The following is a 17,046-nucleotide window of genomic DNA, read 5'->3' as shown; positions in this document are numbered from 1 at the left end:
ATACGTTGACATCATATCTTTATTTTCTCTCTCACTATTTTCGAGAAAATACGGCGATATTGTCTTCGTACTGGAGTGTCTAGAAGATGATGATCATTCTACAAACCCTCCACCGGTTTTCGTATTGGGAGCACGCCGCTGCATGCTTCTCAACTGCAGTTCCTTGCTGTGTTTGTTGGGGTGAAACCTGTCAGGCCACAGCTGAACTGTCGGACATGCCGCTGTTGTGAGGAGCGGTGCGTTCCAGGTTGGGTGAGTAGTGTTTGCTGGCGGGCTCCACTTGTCTGTTAGTGCTATGGGGGCTACTTGACAAAGTTTATGGAAACCGGCCCCAGGCTAGGGTCCTTTGTTTAGCCGTCTAGGCGACAGAAGGCCTTGGTCTGGCGACCATTATAGTTTTAACTAGTGGGCCGCGACCATTGACACTGGTGATCCCTGTGTGTTCTGGACGAGTGGATTCTCTCTGTCACCGTGTTAAGACCCCATCTTTCATATCCAAATGAGAGTATTCCTTCACGAGGGGATATGTGCATGTAATGTGCGATAGGGGGGGGGGGGGGGGGGGGGGGGCAGATTCATGTTCAAAGTCAGCTATACAGGCCAGTTGGTACTGTGCTGATTCCGCCGGACGTGTTAATGTCACCGTTGTGAAGCGGTGTTGACGTCTTGTTTTCTCTTTTCTCTTAAAAAGTGAGGAGGGTTCAGAACGGCGGCCTGTCTGGGTGAGTGTTATGTCATTGTTTACATGTTCATAGCTTACGGTTAGCCGGTCGGTGGCCTGGCGCGGGGTAGCTTGGCTTCTCGCGCGCCGCCGGGAGCTCGCTCCTGATCGCGTGCGTCGTAGATCGGCGTCTCGCGAGCGGAAGCAATAGCACCCGAACGGTTGGAGCAGCCGTTAGCTTGATGCTATTCTGTTGAACGTGCTTTGATTTTTAACATGTTTTACACTCTTGACCACGACGTCATCCTTGACAGGGGATGTTCGTCGACCCTGCCTGAGCCTAGACGGGGATTGCGTCAACAAAGAGGACTGTAGCGACTGGTGGAGCGGCGACGCTGCCCGGATCGAACAACACGGGACGGCTGTGTTCTACGGTGGCTTGTGACTGCACTTCGCTGATCTGCATTCCGGGCAGGTACGGGGTTGGCCAGACCTCATAAACACGTCTTCTGGTTTTACCTTGCTAAATGTATTGTGAATAACGGTGTTTTTTCCCAAAACGTGTGTTGTTGCAATGCATTTGAGATACGTTGCGGGTTGTGTGTGAGCTGTTTTTGTCACTGGCAGTTAGCTTCTCCGTGCAGGTCGTGATGTATTGATCTGGTTGTTGTGTGAGAAACATCATGGTGTTTATGTGTACCGTGTACTCACTACTAAGGCAACTAACCTATGAAGCTATGCTTGGTGACGAGTGAGTAAAAGAATGTTCTTTCTCAGACTGTAATGACAATGAACAGTGAGTTCACACATTAACAGGTTTTCCTGTTTTAACTGGCCGTATTGAGGGTAAAATAGGAGGATTGTGTTTCCCCCCCCGGTTCCCTGGGGACTTTATCACCTCCTATCAGACATGTTGTGCATTAATTGTGTCTTTTGTGTGGTAGGGATACGATGTAACTCTCAGCTTGATTGCTGAGGTTGTGCTAAATCTGCTGGAGAAACTTATTTCCTAAAGGGAAATTGGTTTGGTTGCTGTCATGTGTGCTTAGCAAGGCCTGTGGTCGATACTAATCAAGAATGATGTATTCTCTCATTGTGAAAAAAACGGCGTTCCTCTGTTGAGTGTTTTTGCCATTTTTTGTAGGTGATGATGGGTTGTGTGTGTCATGTGACCTACAACTGGGTTGTACTGGCCACAGAAGCACATGTGTATGTTGGACCGGGGTTCTTTGAGCCCTCTCTATTCTGTGTTTTTCCTTAGTAAAAATCAGATAGCAGGTTAGCTCGTGCGCTGTGTGGAGCTGTGAAACGCTTCATAGAGCTGACTATGACTGTGTCATATTCTCTTTTTGTCGTTACGTCGTATCATGGGTGTGGGGTCGTAAAGGGGTGAACTGGTAACCTTTCCTCTCCCCATTGTTCTGTCGGTCAGGGGTACACCCCCTGTCCTTCAAGGTTCCCGTCACGTGGCGGTTCGGCACGTTACGGGGGGGGGGGGGGGGGGGGGGGGGGGAGGGAGTTCCTGGTCCCACGGCCTGGTATATTGGGCGTGTGCACCGCAGGAATTCCCCCGCCATAGAGTACGTCACCGTGCGCGTCTCTGTTGGTAGGACTTCCGTGTGCTGTTCAGGTCCATGTGATGGATCTGTTTTCAGGGGGGGTGGTCAGGGCTCCTCCTCACCAAGCGCCTACTCAGGCCTTCTGTGAGTTCGGACTCCTTCTTCCATGTGAGGAAGCCTCCATCAGAGTACAGAGCCTTCCTCCTCAGATTGTCAAAGTGAGTGGACCCTCTAGAAGGGTCCTTTTCTATTGTATGTATATTCGATTCAATTCGTTTATTGAGTGTGTATGGGTTCGGTGCCTCTTCCCCGGAGGCCCTAAAACCAGTTTTTTACATGGCTCAAGGTGCAATATATTCTTTTCAATCTGTACAGCTCGCGTGGGAAGTCTCTCTGGGGATCCCCGTCTCTTTCCTATGGGAGGGTGGTGGGATGTAAAAATGTGAACATTTTTTACCCCGGCTGTGTAGACTGGGATACATACTGTTGATGCTTCCTTCTTTCTATTCCAGAAGTGTTGGAGTTAGGGAGTGTCACACCCCTCTTGTCGTTCCCCTGGGCGCCTTGGGGATTCAATGACAGGTCTAAATAGCCTGTTCATTGATGGGGGTGTGTCCCGACGCACGTATAGTGCTAGCTCGCTGTAAACAGGCGATTGACTGGCACGCCTTAGTTGCTTATGGTTGAAACAGCGTTTTTATGAAGCAACTGAGATGGGGGTTTTTCCTCTTCCGGCGACCACATCCCATGACCTGGGTGGGTTGTCGACGGATTCTCGTTCATGTCTGGGGGATGATGACGGGATGGATCTGAACATATGTAGTGGGGTCTCACGCCCTTGGGGTGGGCCACCAGGCGCGGTTCGTCCCGACGTCTGGGTGGCGCCTTCTTTTCATGTTAAGATCAACACGCATATCTGCCCTTCTCCTGGAGTAGGCATGTCGGCGTGGTTAGGGCACGGGACTGGTTCTGGTCACGCTGGTCCAGATCAGTTGAACCCGTTGTCCGCCGGGGATGCAGATCTGCTGTTCTGGTACCCTGAGGGACTTGGGCTTTTTTCAGGGGGAAAAATGCCAGGTCGGTCTGGGTGTCACAGGGTTAAGCGCTATGGAGACCCTGGTTGGGTATGTTTTTACTCAGCACTGTCGTCATGGCTTACAGCCATGCCATTCTGTACGCGCTCGATCTCGTCGGATCTCGGCCGCTACACAGGTTGGTCCTGGTTAGTACTTGGTTGGGAGACCGCCGGGGAATACCAGGTACGGTGTGCTTAGGGGCTGGTTCTCCATTATTTTTCGCTCCTCTCTCACGCATGGCGAAGAGGGGCCTGTGGGGGTGGTTTTTTGACCTCCTCTGGTGACCCTGTGCTTCCCGTACCGCCAGGCCCGGTCCGAAGTGATGTTTGCGACCCGTAGGCCTGGGTTAACCCTTTTTGGAAACTGAAACACTTGTACTGCGGTATAGCCGGTGTATACCCGCAGGTGTGTTTTGGAGTTTTTTCTTGAGGGGTTATAGGAACAACCACCGCATTGGGTAACACCGAGGTGGTTGATTCCCTGGTGTGTTGGAGCAGTGTCAACTCCCGGGTTCACCGTTTGAGGGTGCCCCTGCACGTTCATGACGTCTGCCAATCGTGTCAGCCTTCTCTGCCTCGACCCCTCTGGGTGGGGGTTGTTAAATGGAGGCTTGGTCATGCAACACCGCCAGCTTACGCTCCTTCCGCCGGGGCGGCTGTGTTCAGCTGTCCCCTCTGGCGCCTGTCTCGTCCGCAGTCTCCAGGCTAGGGTTAACAGCCTGTTGCCTGGTTTTTCCCCGGTGCGCTGCCTGCTTCCGTTGGTTAACCTTTTTTGTGTGCTTACGGCCATGCTGACTGCCTATTCTGCAGGGTCAGTGTGCCAGGCGGTGTACTATTGGGGGGACGGGGCCCGCTCGGTTTACGGCCATACTGACCTGAACACGCCCGGTCTCGTCCGATCTCGGAAGCTGGGCAGGTTCTGGCCTGGTTGGTTCCGCCTGGGAATACCAGGTGCAGTAACTGAGGGGCCTTTGTCCGAATACGCTGGCGATGTGGGGGGCGGGGCACTACGTGCCCACCTGGTGGGGTCTTGATGCTGGCATCATGGACTTCTCCGGGCCCCCATTCCAGGGAGTCCAGTCCTTTTGGTGGGTCTGGGTCTTCCTTCGTGCTCCGCTGCTACGGCCTTGCCACGGGGTTGGGTTTGCCCTTGACCCCGTGATTCTGGGGGCAGTAACGAGGTTGTTCCTCCGTTCGTTCCCGGGTGGCATGCGGGTTGTGCGTGTGTGTAGTCGTGGGGTCAAGCCACGGTCTGCTCACCCTGTGCGTTGAGTTGCTTGAGTGCCTCTTCGCACGGTCGGGTCCGTCGCCCTCCCGTGACGTCCCTAATAGGGGGGCTACCCTCCATTAGGGGGGGTCGGGGGGGCTCGGCCCTCCCTGTTCTGATGGTTTTGGGGGGCTGTCAGCGGGGTGTATTTGTCAGCCAAGTGGCTCCGCTTGGCCTCCCTTGTGCAGAAGGCGATGCCAAGCTAAGCCACTAACGATACAGAACGTTAGGTTATGACTATAACCAAGTTCTGTTAGTTAGGGGCGATGCTTGGCATCGGACGCCGCTGCAGCCCTTGTCCTCACCTTGTGGTGAAAGCTTGGGAAGGAGGAGAGCAGGTGACCACACACCTGCTTATGAAGGTAAGCTGATGAGGGGTGTGGTCAGACTAATACTGGTATTAGAGGTACATTTGTGGTTTATTCAGTACGCATGCACGTACGCGAGATAGTGCAGAAGGCGATGCCAAGCATCGCCCCTAACTAACAGAACTTGGTTATAGTCATAACCTAACGTTTTTCAAACATAAGATAGAGTATTCCATCCTTAAGATAGAGTATTCCAAACGTAAGATCGAGTATTTCAAACGTAAGATAGAGTATTTCAAACGTAAGATAGGGCATTTCAAACTTAAGGTTTTAGGTTTAAGGGTTTTAGGTTTTAGAATGTATTTCAGTACTTGTACAGAATGGATCATGACCCCAATAACTTTGCATTAGTTTTGTAGCTAACTAGCCGTAGCTTGGTATACACTATGAAGAACAGCATGGATGATCAACATCATTAACCCTTTAATCGCCAAGGACGAGTTAACACGTCAATCTCCGCCATGCGTAATCTGCCAATGACGCCGTAACACGTCATTGAGATCAATATTTCAAAAATCTGTGATGGCAATCATATTTCACCCGCGGAGACTTGAGATCTCCTGTTGATCTCCTCTCAACTCTCCAACGGTTCAAGAGCGCCATCTGGTGGCCGATCGGCGGATCGCCCAAACAGCAAACCGGAAACAGAAAGTAGTGCTCATCCAAATTCGGTCCGACCACTCGCTATAGCTCCCGGGGCTCCATCTCGATACACTGGATAATCAATCGCTCGCCCTAACTCAATAAACAACGTTATTTGGACGTATATAGTATTATACAACCTGGAAATGGTTCATCTAGATCAACATCCCATAATAGGAAACTTTCTACTCCAAGTTGATCGCCCAACGGCCCGAGGAGACTGGGGTAAGTTTCAGCGTTTATTATTACCGTGTTTGATACAAACTGCTCTGATGATCATATCACCCACACTACATGAATCATCTAATGTTGGCCACGGAATTATAAACGACCCCCCCCCCCCCCATTCGGTCAACATCAGATGATGAGTAGTAACTTCTAGAAGCATGTACATTTGAAATGTTTTATCTGGCGCCGATCGCTATCAAATATTTGATGATCAATATAATGCATTTATGGCTATAAATCACGTTCTGCAGAATGCTGCAGAAAACGATAAAAACATATTTATACTTTAGACCATATTTTAGTATGAATATGTGAATGAAAAAGTAGAACGTTGCTACATCCTAAACGATAGATACTTGACGTTGAATGGGCCATAGTAATGTCAATTTAGCAATACAATTTAAAAAGTTATAGCCCTGCAAAGAAGGGGAACATCTCCATAGACTTTCAACAGTGGCAGATAGGGGTATATGATCAGAATAATCCCTGGCAGATAAAGGGTTAATGGTAAGTAGGAAATAGGGCTAGGGATAAAAAATTCAACATACCCTTTAATCTAACTGAATCCTTGGCAATCTATAATCTGGTGGCTTACAAACTAAAACCTCTGCATTTAGGAGCACCTTCTACAAACTTTAGTACAAGACACAAGATGCAGAGGTGGCATCTCATTAGTTAGTAGCATGAAGCAGTGAAATATGATCTATCAAATGAGGTCAGAAGTCACGGCATGACAATGTGAATAGCAGCTACTACAGAAAACTAAAACAAGTTAGTAGATTGGATCCTGGATACCAGAGTGATCATCTGGCTGACAGACATGGCGCTTAAGAAAGCACCAATTTCCCAATGAGGGAAAATAAAGTTCTACTACTACTACTACTACCTGGTTCTGTTCAGCCTCCTGATTGGCCAAATTCTCCTGTGAACTTTGACCTTCCCCGCTGCCACGGGAGTCTTGCTGATCATCCAACTGATCAAGAGAGGAATTACAATGAAATCTGTTCACAATGGAGTCTATGAACGTATATCATCCATTAAAGGCATTTATCAAAAATAAAACAATGCTCCAAAACACAGCAGCAAGAAAGAAAATACAATGGCAAGTGATAGAGGCGATACAGAGATGAGAGAGAGAGAGAAACAGTGGAAGCAGAAGTATATGATCATTAGATATCTTATGTAATGTCTTTACATATGCTGAAAAATAGGCAGTGGTTCATATGTGACTGAGCTGAGTAGCGTTACTAAAGGCTTCCTCTGGTACTGAAGGTGACCTGCTGCTTGATGACGGCTTTCACTCTAAATGATGAACTGGCATTTACTGTGCTGATCAAACACTATAAGCACTATATCTGACTTTTACTAGTATGCACTCTGCTACTTAGGAATCGACCTTGGCTATATTACTACCTACTATGCTAATTATGTCTATACTACTATACACTCAAGACCGTAGCACTCAAGTTCGACACTGTTTGACGAACAATGTTACTTAACCTTAGCTGCCAAAGTTGTACCCTTCCTGCTGACTTGTTGTATAGAAGTTGTAAGTCGCTTTGGATGAAAGCGTCAGCTAAATGACTAAATGTAAATGTATAAGGTTTCATCATATTACAGTACCTCATATAGAGCATTACACCTGGAAAAGACTCCTGATTATTATTAGAATCACTATTTTTTTTATCGATTTTGTTGAATGAAGATTTTATGACGCAGCATTTCCTCTGTTGTGATTTGATCCCTTAATACAGTGGGCTTCAGGGAGCTATATATAGCACAATGTCCCGGCATGAAGATCCATTGGCTGAACAACACGAGGCATCCACAGGGATTTCTCGGAGTCGACTTCGACTTCCTTCCTTCTTCTGCACAAGGAGCAGGTTATCATTTAACTCCAGCACTCAAAGTAAAATACAGTGCTCCCTCTCATTCAAAGTTTTTCCACTCTCTGCCATTCTCCACCTTTTCATGTTTCTTTCTCTCTCTCTCTCTCTCTCCCTCTCTCCCTCCCTCTCCCTCTCCCTCTGGCCCGATGGGAGTATTCCCTCTCATATCCCCTCTCTGCATGCTGGCATCACTCTATGTTGTTACTATAGTAGTGCCAGCCAGCCAATAGAGAGGAGCTATTCTCCTCTGTCTGTCCAGTGATAATATAACATAACAAAAACCCAACCTGTAGAAGGAGTGAAAGGGTTCATAAGGAGAGAGAGAGAGAGAGAGAGAGAGAGAGAGAGAGAGAGAGAGAGAGAGAGAGAGAGAGAGAGAGAGAGAGAGAGAGAGAGAGAGAGATGAAAAAGACAGGAAAGAAGGTGATTGTTGTCCTGTAAATCTTGGGGAAATATCGAGTCAGGGAAGGTAACACAAAGACATGTGTGTGTCTGTGTCTGTGTGTGTCTGTGTCTGTGTCTGTGTCTGTGTCTGTGTGTGTGTGTGTGTGTGTGTGTGTGTGTGTGTGTGTGTGTGTGTGTGTGTGTAGCCATGGAGGTTGAGTGCAAGAGCTTCACTGTGACACCTACATTGTCTCTGGGTTGGTGCTAAAGTGTTTAACTGAGTAAAAAGGAGACTTTTTAGAGAGGATATATCAGGGCTGCTAGACGAGACGTCCTTAATAAGGACAGAGTTGATTCAAATTACCTTGGAATAAAAGAAAGGAATCTTTAGAATAGTTTTAGAAATGACAAAAACAGGGCGGCTGATTGCCGCAGTGGGCAAGGCGCTCGCCTCTAACGCAGGAGACGCTGGGTTCGAGCCCAGCTCTCTGCGTTGCTACCGGCTGTCCGGTCGTTCATATTAACACAATTGGCAAGTGTTAGAGGGTGGGAAAAGCCGGTGGGTGGGGATTTGATGTTGTGGACAGCGACTCCTACAGGTCGGTTTGGTGATGCCGGTGCGACGGAAGCAGGAAGTGACGGGGGCAGCGTGAGCCTCCCACGCGTTACTCCTCGTCACTGAGAGTTCGAGCTGCTGCGGTGAAAAGATGCGACAGGCTGCCTCCTCGTGTACCGGAGGGGACACGTGATGCAAGGCTTCTGTCCTCACTACAACCGACCTGTGGGAGGCATAGTCTAGCAACGTTCAAGACAGGGGAGGGAAGAATTGGATATACGACATTGGGATGGGAGAAAAATAGAAAATGGGGAGAAAACGTGGATAAAAAAAATGACAAAAACACACGGTGGCAGTTTGTGTCGGATCAAAAGGACGTCTATTCTACCCCCTGAAAGACCAGATAACATTACATCATTTGGAAAGAATCTGTGATATCAGCGATTACTCAAGCTGGGCTATTTATGTGCGTCTCCTTGCTGATCAGCTGCCAGCTATGAGTTAAATTAACACCTGTTTATCGTGTATCGCACTAACATTACAATTTGCTTAATCCATTTCACTTCCTCGGGTCTTATGATCTCCATTTGACCGTGGAATAAAGTAAATCACAGAATTAATACTTAATTGCCACTCATTAATATTAATGATGGAACAAGGCTCGCAGCATGGTTTCCAATGGCGACAGTGTGAAGACACTGTCAACCCCCCCCCCTCCTTCAGGCCTAAAGGCAGGCCCCAAATGGTACCATTTCCTCTCCTCTGTGGGCCCCGAGCCACCCACCCACACACACACACACGCACGCACGCTGCTTAGCCATTCTGAACACGCGTATCAATCCATCCTCACTCAATAGAAATGTACGCTCTCCTTTGCCCTGGCGTGGAGTGTTGGTGTGCGATTCCAGACACTGTGTGAACTAAATTCCCGATGATGTCACCCCTCGGCGCCATGGGAAACGCTACTGTTTAATTCTATGAAACAGAATGAGGAGGGGGCGGGGGCGTAGCGAGTAGAGTACTCTCTTTCACCAATCAACTGCCAACTGGCAAAAATGACGTTACGCCTTTCAGCGGTTAGTGTACAGAGCACAATCTTCCAAGAAAAAGGAAACAGACTTGTAAGGGATACTCCACCCATTTGAAGAGGCTGAGACTGATGTTCTCATTGCAGTCCACCATTGCTATTGCACAATGTTCTTGGAAGTCAATGGGGGCCCAAACAAGTTTTCCAAAAAAACAATCACGGTAGCAGGCAGCTTCCAATCAGCCTCCTAACTGTGTTAAAACCATAGAATTATAGAGGGACTTCAGTAGAATCTTTCAGAGATTTACTGTTACGCATTAAGCATTACTGTTTACGGTTACCGTGAGAACACTTTACTTTTAATCTTAAAATGTTTGTTGTACTGTACTTGTGCTTCTTGTACGCTGTGACCTGCTGGGGCAGCGGACTGAGAGCAGGGGACACAAACAGGCTGGATAAGCTGGTCAGGAAGGCCAGTAGCGTGGTTGGGGTGGAGCTGGACTCTCTAGCGAGGGTGGCAGAGAGGAGGAGCCTTGCTAAGCTCCAGGCCATCAGGGAAAACCCCTCCCACCCACTATACACAGACTTGGCTGACAGGAGGAGCATGTTCAGTGCTAGGCTAACACTCCCTAAATGTAGCACTGAACGGCACAGGAATGCATCACTGTGCCTCACTGCATCACTGAGCACAGAGACAGTTACCATCTTCCTGGACTTTTACTTTTGAAACAACACTGTGCAATATTACACTTACTGTAGACTTCTGTATATTTTTACTGTATATTTTATTCTATTCTTAGGCCATTTTGTTTTGTTATTCTTATTCGTGACTTTGTTCTGTCTAAATGTTTAATGTGAGCGATTTGTAGTGTCAAATTTCCCTCGGGATAATTTAAGTATTTCTATTCTATAAAGACGATACATTTTTATCTAATAAAGAGATGTGGTTTGAACCCCCACTTCCACTTCCATTGCTTGCATGGAATTAAATGACTCCTAGTCAGACTACCTTCTTAAAATTGGAAGACAATCCCTTTAAACCAGGACGTGTGTGTCTGTGCGTTCCATACCTTGATGCTTGCATTGGAGCGAGGATGGCTCAGGTCATTGAACTTCCAGGATTCTGACGGGGTTTCCACAGGTTCCCTCTGTAGGTCGGCGGTCATGCCATCACTTCCTGTCAGAGGGAATAGCCCCATGGAAATGGGCCGCTCCTTCCTGGACACACAAGGAATGACACGGACACTGAGCAACTCTCTGAAGTCGTGTCTGAGCACCAATGTCACCCAAGAATAATTCGATTAACATTTATTGTGTCCGATTTTTCTGATTTCTGAAAAGGAAAAGACATTTGAAATCAAGTATTCTTTTGGAAAGAGAGAGGAATGTAGTGAAGCACTGAGGAAAGAAAATAAGTGAAGCCCAGAACATGCAATTTACAGCAAGAACAGGTTCTACAGAACAAGAAGCAGTAGGACATCTTTGTATTCAGATCTGTCCTCTCCATGGCGTGGTGAGGTTCCTAGAGAGAGTCTGACTGCGATAGATGTGCTTTATAGTGGGGTGATGGATGAGGGGGTTTTAAGAGCTGCTTTCTGCTAGGCTCCAGTCTGATTTAAAGGATGGCAAACATTTGTATTTGTTATTATGTCGACAGTAATTGATAGTACTCAAAACAAATAAAGCGCTGTTCCGTTAGGGCAGGAGCTAAAACAATGACATCCAATCAAACGAACGACCAAGTCAAATGATTGGAACGAGCAAGCTGTCTATCAAACCCTCTAGTGACACGTGTGCTTGTTATGCGCATAACAGTTGCGAGCGTAGCCACGTACACAAAGGACTGCTGCTAACACATACAGTAGTTGCCTGCTAGCTACCTAGCGGGTGTGGCTTCAGAGGCATCCCAAGGGCGCTGTCGAATTCGGTTTAAAGATTTGAAAATATTTCCAAGTTATGCCCAAAATCTTTAATCACGTCTTGTGTGATCGGAGAGCAATATCAATATTTCACTCAGCTGCAGGGCAGGTTAACAGCCAAGCCTGGGCGGTAGTAGCTCAGGAGGTAGAACGGTATGATAGAGAGAGGTAGAGAGTCTGAGTCCGAAGGTTCCTGGTTCGAATGAGTAGGTGTGTGAGTGTGTGAGAGAGAGAATAATGTAACGTGCTTTAGATACAAATAGAATTTATTTTAAGCCTTGATATAAGCGCTTTTAATAAACAAGTTTCCGTCAGTATCAATATCTCCCCCTACTACAGGTGTACAGAAAAATGGAAATAGCTCATTAGTTTGATACAAGGATGAAGAGTCAAACCTTTAAGATATTAGATGAGAAGCAACTCTAGGTCCTGCAATGTCACTCCCTCACTCCTTCACTCCCTCAGCTCTGGTCCCTAGTGGCGTCCCACAAGCATTAGGTTGACATTAACACTTTGAGTGCCACGGACGCTTTTTGTCGTTAGTTCATGCCGCCAGTTGAATGCCAGCAACGCTATATAGTGTTTGTTTGTCTTCTTTTTTTTATTAGCGATTTGAATTCATATTTCATCAATCGAGCCTCACGCTAGTGCTGCAGACTCTCTCTGAGCTCCATTGGGAAAATACCGCCCCCTATCTTCTCTCCCTGTGTAACTGCACCCCATTGGATTAGACTGATGGTGGGGGGGGTCCAGTTTCCTCATTTTACTTATCCGGCAAGTCATCTGAAGAGACCGAAGTGATTGCCGAGCCGGAAAACAACGTGGAATACATATTTACAGTACCCAGCTGTATGGAATCAATAAACAATAAAGAATCAATAAACGCGATCGATATTTGGAATGGCGATCAGGAATTGGAATAATCTTTTTGGAGAACATCTGATCTGAGGTAAGCAATTTATTTTACCAGTCTTGGGGTAATCGTATCTGTTTTCACCTATATATCAGCGTTTGCCCCATGTGTGTGTGTGTGTGTGTGTGTGTGTGTGTGTGTGCTGATCAGGAAATGAGAATATATTTTTCAGCCCGCTTCTCTAGCGTGCATAATAGTGTTGTCACGATACTGGAATTTCGACTTCGATACGATACCTTGAAAAGTATCGATACTTCGATACCATTTCGATACAAAAAAAAATAAATTATATATATTTTTATTTTTTATTTTTTTAAACAAATTTTGCTTTCGTTTCTGGTCGATTCTCCTCAGCTTCTCTCTGGTACTATAAGAGAAGATAAATATAACACTTTTAAAACCCTTTGTTTATCTTTAGATCAGAGAGAGAGAGAGAGAGAGAGAGAGAGAGAGAGAGAGAGAGAGAGAGCGAGAGAGAGAGCGAGAGAGAGAGAGAGAGAGAGAGAGAGAGAGAGAGAGAGAGAGAGAGAGAGAGAGAGAAAGAGAGTGGCTGCTGGAGATTTGAGGTCTACTGAGCGCACCTTTCTAGTTATGACCCGAAAACAAGGGTACTTGAGAGAGAGAGAGAGAGGAGATTTCTCCGGAGCTATGCTCGGAGCATTTATTAACGTTACATTTTCAACAACATTGCTGCTAATTGGACACTTCATGGAGGATGGGTAACGTTGTGTCGAGTTCATGCGTGTACTAGTGTAGGATGGGCTCCGCTCGACCTAACGTTGGAAACGGGGTAGTTGTGTCGAGTTCTGGTGTAGTGTGGGTGGGCTCGGCTTGACGTTACTCCGTTTCCATGAAGTAATTATAAATGTGGCCAGCTAGCTAGCATAAGCTAACGGAGGAACGACAGCTAACGTTAGCTAATAATAGCTTTGTTTATAAACTGAACACTCCCGGCTGTGAGGGGGAGGAGGCTGCAGCAGCAGCTTGTGTCTGTTGCCGGTCTCTGAGGAGGAGGAGGAGGCGGAAGGGCAAGCATGCTCTGGCAGCGCGTCTGTCTGTCAACAACTTGTGGGAGCAAGCCAGCTGTATAGGTACTGCAGAAAGTATCGGTATTTCGGGAAATGAGTATCGAAACCTTTTTAAATATTCAGTATCGATATTTCGATATTTTTGACAACACTAGTGCATAAGTACACATATACTATCGATAATCTAGCGTTTATTTGAAAACGATTCATAAATAGGCCGAAAAATTACAGTTTTTTGTGTATTCCAGAATATTCCAGTAAATGCCGTTTATCACGGAATCTATATATTTTCCTGAAACTTTCAAGAAAACGAGGGCTTTTCAAAATGCTATAAAACGGAAATGAACCGATTAAAAAACAATCCGTTTCGACAATGTTGACTGCAAACAAGTCATTGATAAGCGACGGGCAGATTAGACACATAGGCATTCAACGGGGGTAAGGCGCACCGCATTACTGGTAATCAAAGTGTTAATGTCAAGTTGCACCATGCAGTTTGTGGAAAGACTGGATTATCCCAGTAGTGTTGGTACAACAACAGCACAGTGAGTCCCGTTTACTTTTAGTAGCTCAAAAGTAATGTAAATAATGGCCTATCACAGTAACGTCATAGCAAAGCTATTGGCTTTTGATGATTGTTTAACTTCTATGTGAGAAAGCTTCCCGTCTGACACTGTCTGTCCTTGTTGATACACAAGCTCCCCTCTGCTGCACGCCAATAACAGCCAAGTACAAATGGCTAGTCAGCTTGACGCGATGATGAAATAACAAACTTTAGTGTGTTTTTAATAAACACGTTTCCCTCAGTCTGCATTTAATTAAGTCTACAGCCCACTACAGTGGTGGCAGATCACTCAGCCCAGTTTGATATCCACTGCTGCGCCACAAGGTAACAAATTGTCAAGATGTGACTGAGCTGAAGGACTTCCCAGCAAAGTGTTTTGGCAAAGTTTTCCTCTGAGATAGTTTAGCACCAATGTGGTGGATGGTGGTGATATCAAGCTGAGACAATCACGCAAATCTGTGGGTATGCAACTGCCTCCGTTACACATCTGAATTCTGTTCATAGTATTCCATCGCAGACTTCTTGTTTGACAAACCACAGGCAATTGCAATCAAATAACAAGTCATTATCATTAAATGACAACCGTGGCCAATGAGCTGTGGCATTGCACCATATCATGTCATGAGGATACAATTCATTCATCATTCATATGTGGTTACAATGAGGTCAGAGATGAAGAACTAGTGGTCGGCTGATATGGGTTTTTCAATCGCAGATGCCTATAATGACATTTAGAGAGCAGGGTGGCCGATGACAGATATGATAATCTTGTTGTATCTCATAGAAAATCAACTATTTAATATAACAAATATCAAATAACTACTACTTTTATAACCTCATCCCCCACCCCAAAACTAACACACACATACAAACAAACACAAGCGCCCACACACAAACTATGATCTGAATGAAACGCAACTTAAATCGCCAGTTTCACATCCAGGGAGCGGGGAACACGCCATCATCCAGCCCTTCCCGTTCCAGTGACGAGGCATCAAAAGGTACAGTGGCACCAGAACAATGACGGCCATGTGGTGAAAAGAGCAGGCTGCAGGCGGCATTGAAAAGCAGCCGCTGACGAACAATAGACACACCAGCATGCCAAGAGAGACAGGGTCACACGCAGGGCAGCGAGGCTGACCAATAGTGCCTTTTGTCACAAACTGGAGGGTGAGAGAGGCAGAGCTAAATCCATGCATCTGTGGGGCCTCATTTATAGAATGGTCTTAGGATCAAATCAGATCTTATCTGGTGGTGTGCGTGCAAACGACTATACATTTTCAGTTAAAGTGGATCTTGATGTGGATACAGTTGTGGCCCTACAGTACTTCAGGTCTTGACCTACGCAAAAATATGATATGCTATTTTTACAGATGTATCACATTACCCACCAGTTATACAGAGGTATCACATTACCCGTCAGTTATACAGAGGTATCACATTACCCACCAGTTATACAGAGGTATCACATTACCCGTCAGTTATACAGAGGTATCACATTACCCACCAGTTATACAGAGGTATCACATTACCCGTCAGTTATACAGAGGTATCACATTACCTGCCAGTTATACAGAGGTATCATATTACCTGCCAGTTATACAGAGGTATCATATTACCTGCCAGTTATACAGAGGTATCATATTACCTGCCAGTTATACAGAGGTATCACATTACCTGCCAGTTATACAGAGGTATCATATTACCTGCCAGTTATACAGATGTACAATGTACAGTGTTACTTGTTTATACAGTGTGCCCCCCCCCCCCCCCCCCCCCCCAACCACCTCCAATGTAAATTACCCAGTATGGTTGTCAATATCCCAATGTACCCAACCCCCCCCCACCCAACCTCCAATGTACAGTTTCTACGTCAAATGTATATACTCCCTTTTCTTGACTCCTTCTGTATCACAAACAGTACTGTATTTGCAAATCTGGTATGTCATAAATGTATAGATGTAGCAGTACTGACTATCTGTATGTCATGTATGTCATATATGTCTATATGAATTGAAAATGGGGGACCCTGATGGAAACAAGACAAACGTCTTTCTCAGGTCTGCATCCCCTTAACAATTGTATGTATTGAGCCGTACTGTATTGTACCCATTCTGCAATCTGTTAAATAAAGTTTTCATTCATTCATATCACATTACCTGCCAGTTATACAGAGGTATCACATTACCTGCCAGTTATACAGAGGTATCATATTACCTGCCAGTTATACAGAGGTATCATATTACCTGCCAGTTATACAGAGGTATCATATTACCTGCCAGTTATACAGAGGTATCACATTACCTGCCAGTTATACAGAGGTATCATATTACCTGCCAGTTATACAGAGGTAACATATTACCTGCCAGTTATACAGAGGTATCATATTACCTGCCAGTTATACAGAGGTATCATATTACCTGCCAGTTATACAGAGGTATCATATTACCCGTCAGTTATACAGAGGTATCATATTACCCGTCAGTTATACAGAGGTATCACATTACCTGCTAGTTAATAGAGGTATCATATTACCCGTCAGTTATACAGAGGTATCATATTACCTGCCAGTTATACAGAGGTATCACATTACCTGCTAGTTAATAGAGGTATCATAGTACCTCTGAGCCGTTCAGCCATTGTGTAGTGTGATGTGTGCCTGGTGCCAGTATATGGTAGCCATTGAGCCTGCGTAGCCCAAGGTTGGGTGCTATTATGAATTACCTAGCTATACAGATGTATCACATTACCTGCTAGTTATACAGAAGTATCACATTACCTACTAATTATACAGAGGTATCATAGTACCTAGCTATGCAGAGGTATCACATTGCCTGCTAGTTATACAGAGGTATCATAGTATGAATGAATGAAAACGTCTATTTAAAATGGACACCACAGCTACATTGGACCAGTCACAGTGGACAGACCAGATGTGTTGTTTTGCCTGTTTATAGCACAGGTG

The 17,046-nt window shown here is 45.9% G+C and overlaps 1 protein-coding gene across 1 annotated transcript in view; it reads right to left on the bottom strand.

Annotated features, from left to right (window-relative positions):
• spag9b (sperm associated antigen 9b) overlaps nt 1-17,046 on the bottom strand; it is a 133,499-nt gene that overhangs the window by 43,882 nt on the left and 72,571 nt on the right. Inside the window, exon 4 of the mRNA XM_084323034.1 lies at nt 10,727-10,874. Coding sequence (XP_084179160.1) covers nt 10,727-10,874 — 148 coding nt within the window. The remainder of the gene's footprint in view (nt 1-10,726; nt 10,875-17,046) is intronic.

The sequence above is a fragment of the Notolepis coatsorum genome (assembly GCF_963971535.1).
Source record: "Notolepis coatsorum genome assembly, chromosome: 10".
NCBI lineage: Eukaryota > Metazoa > Chordata > Actinopteri > Aulopiformes > Paralepididae > Notolepis > Notolepis coatsorum.
The sequence above is the reverse complement of the archived record's forward strand: the minus strand, read 5'-3'. Positions and strand labels throughout refer to the sequence as shown.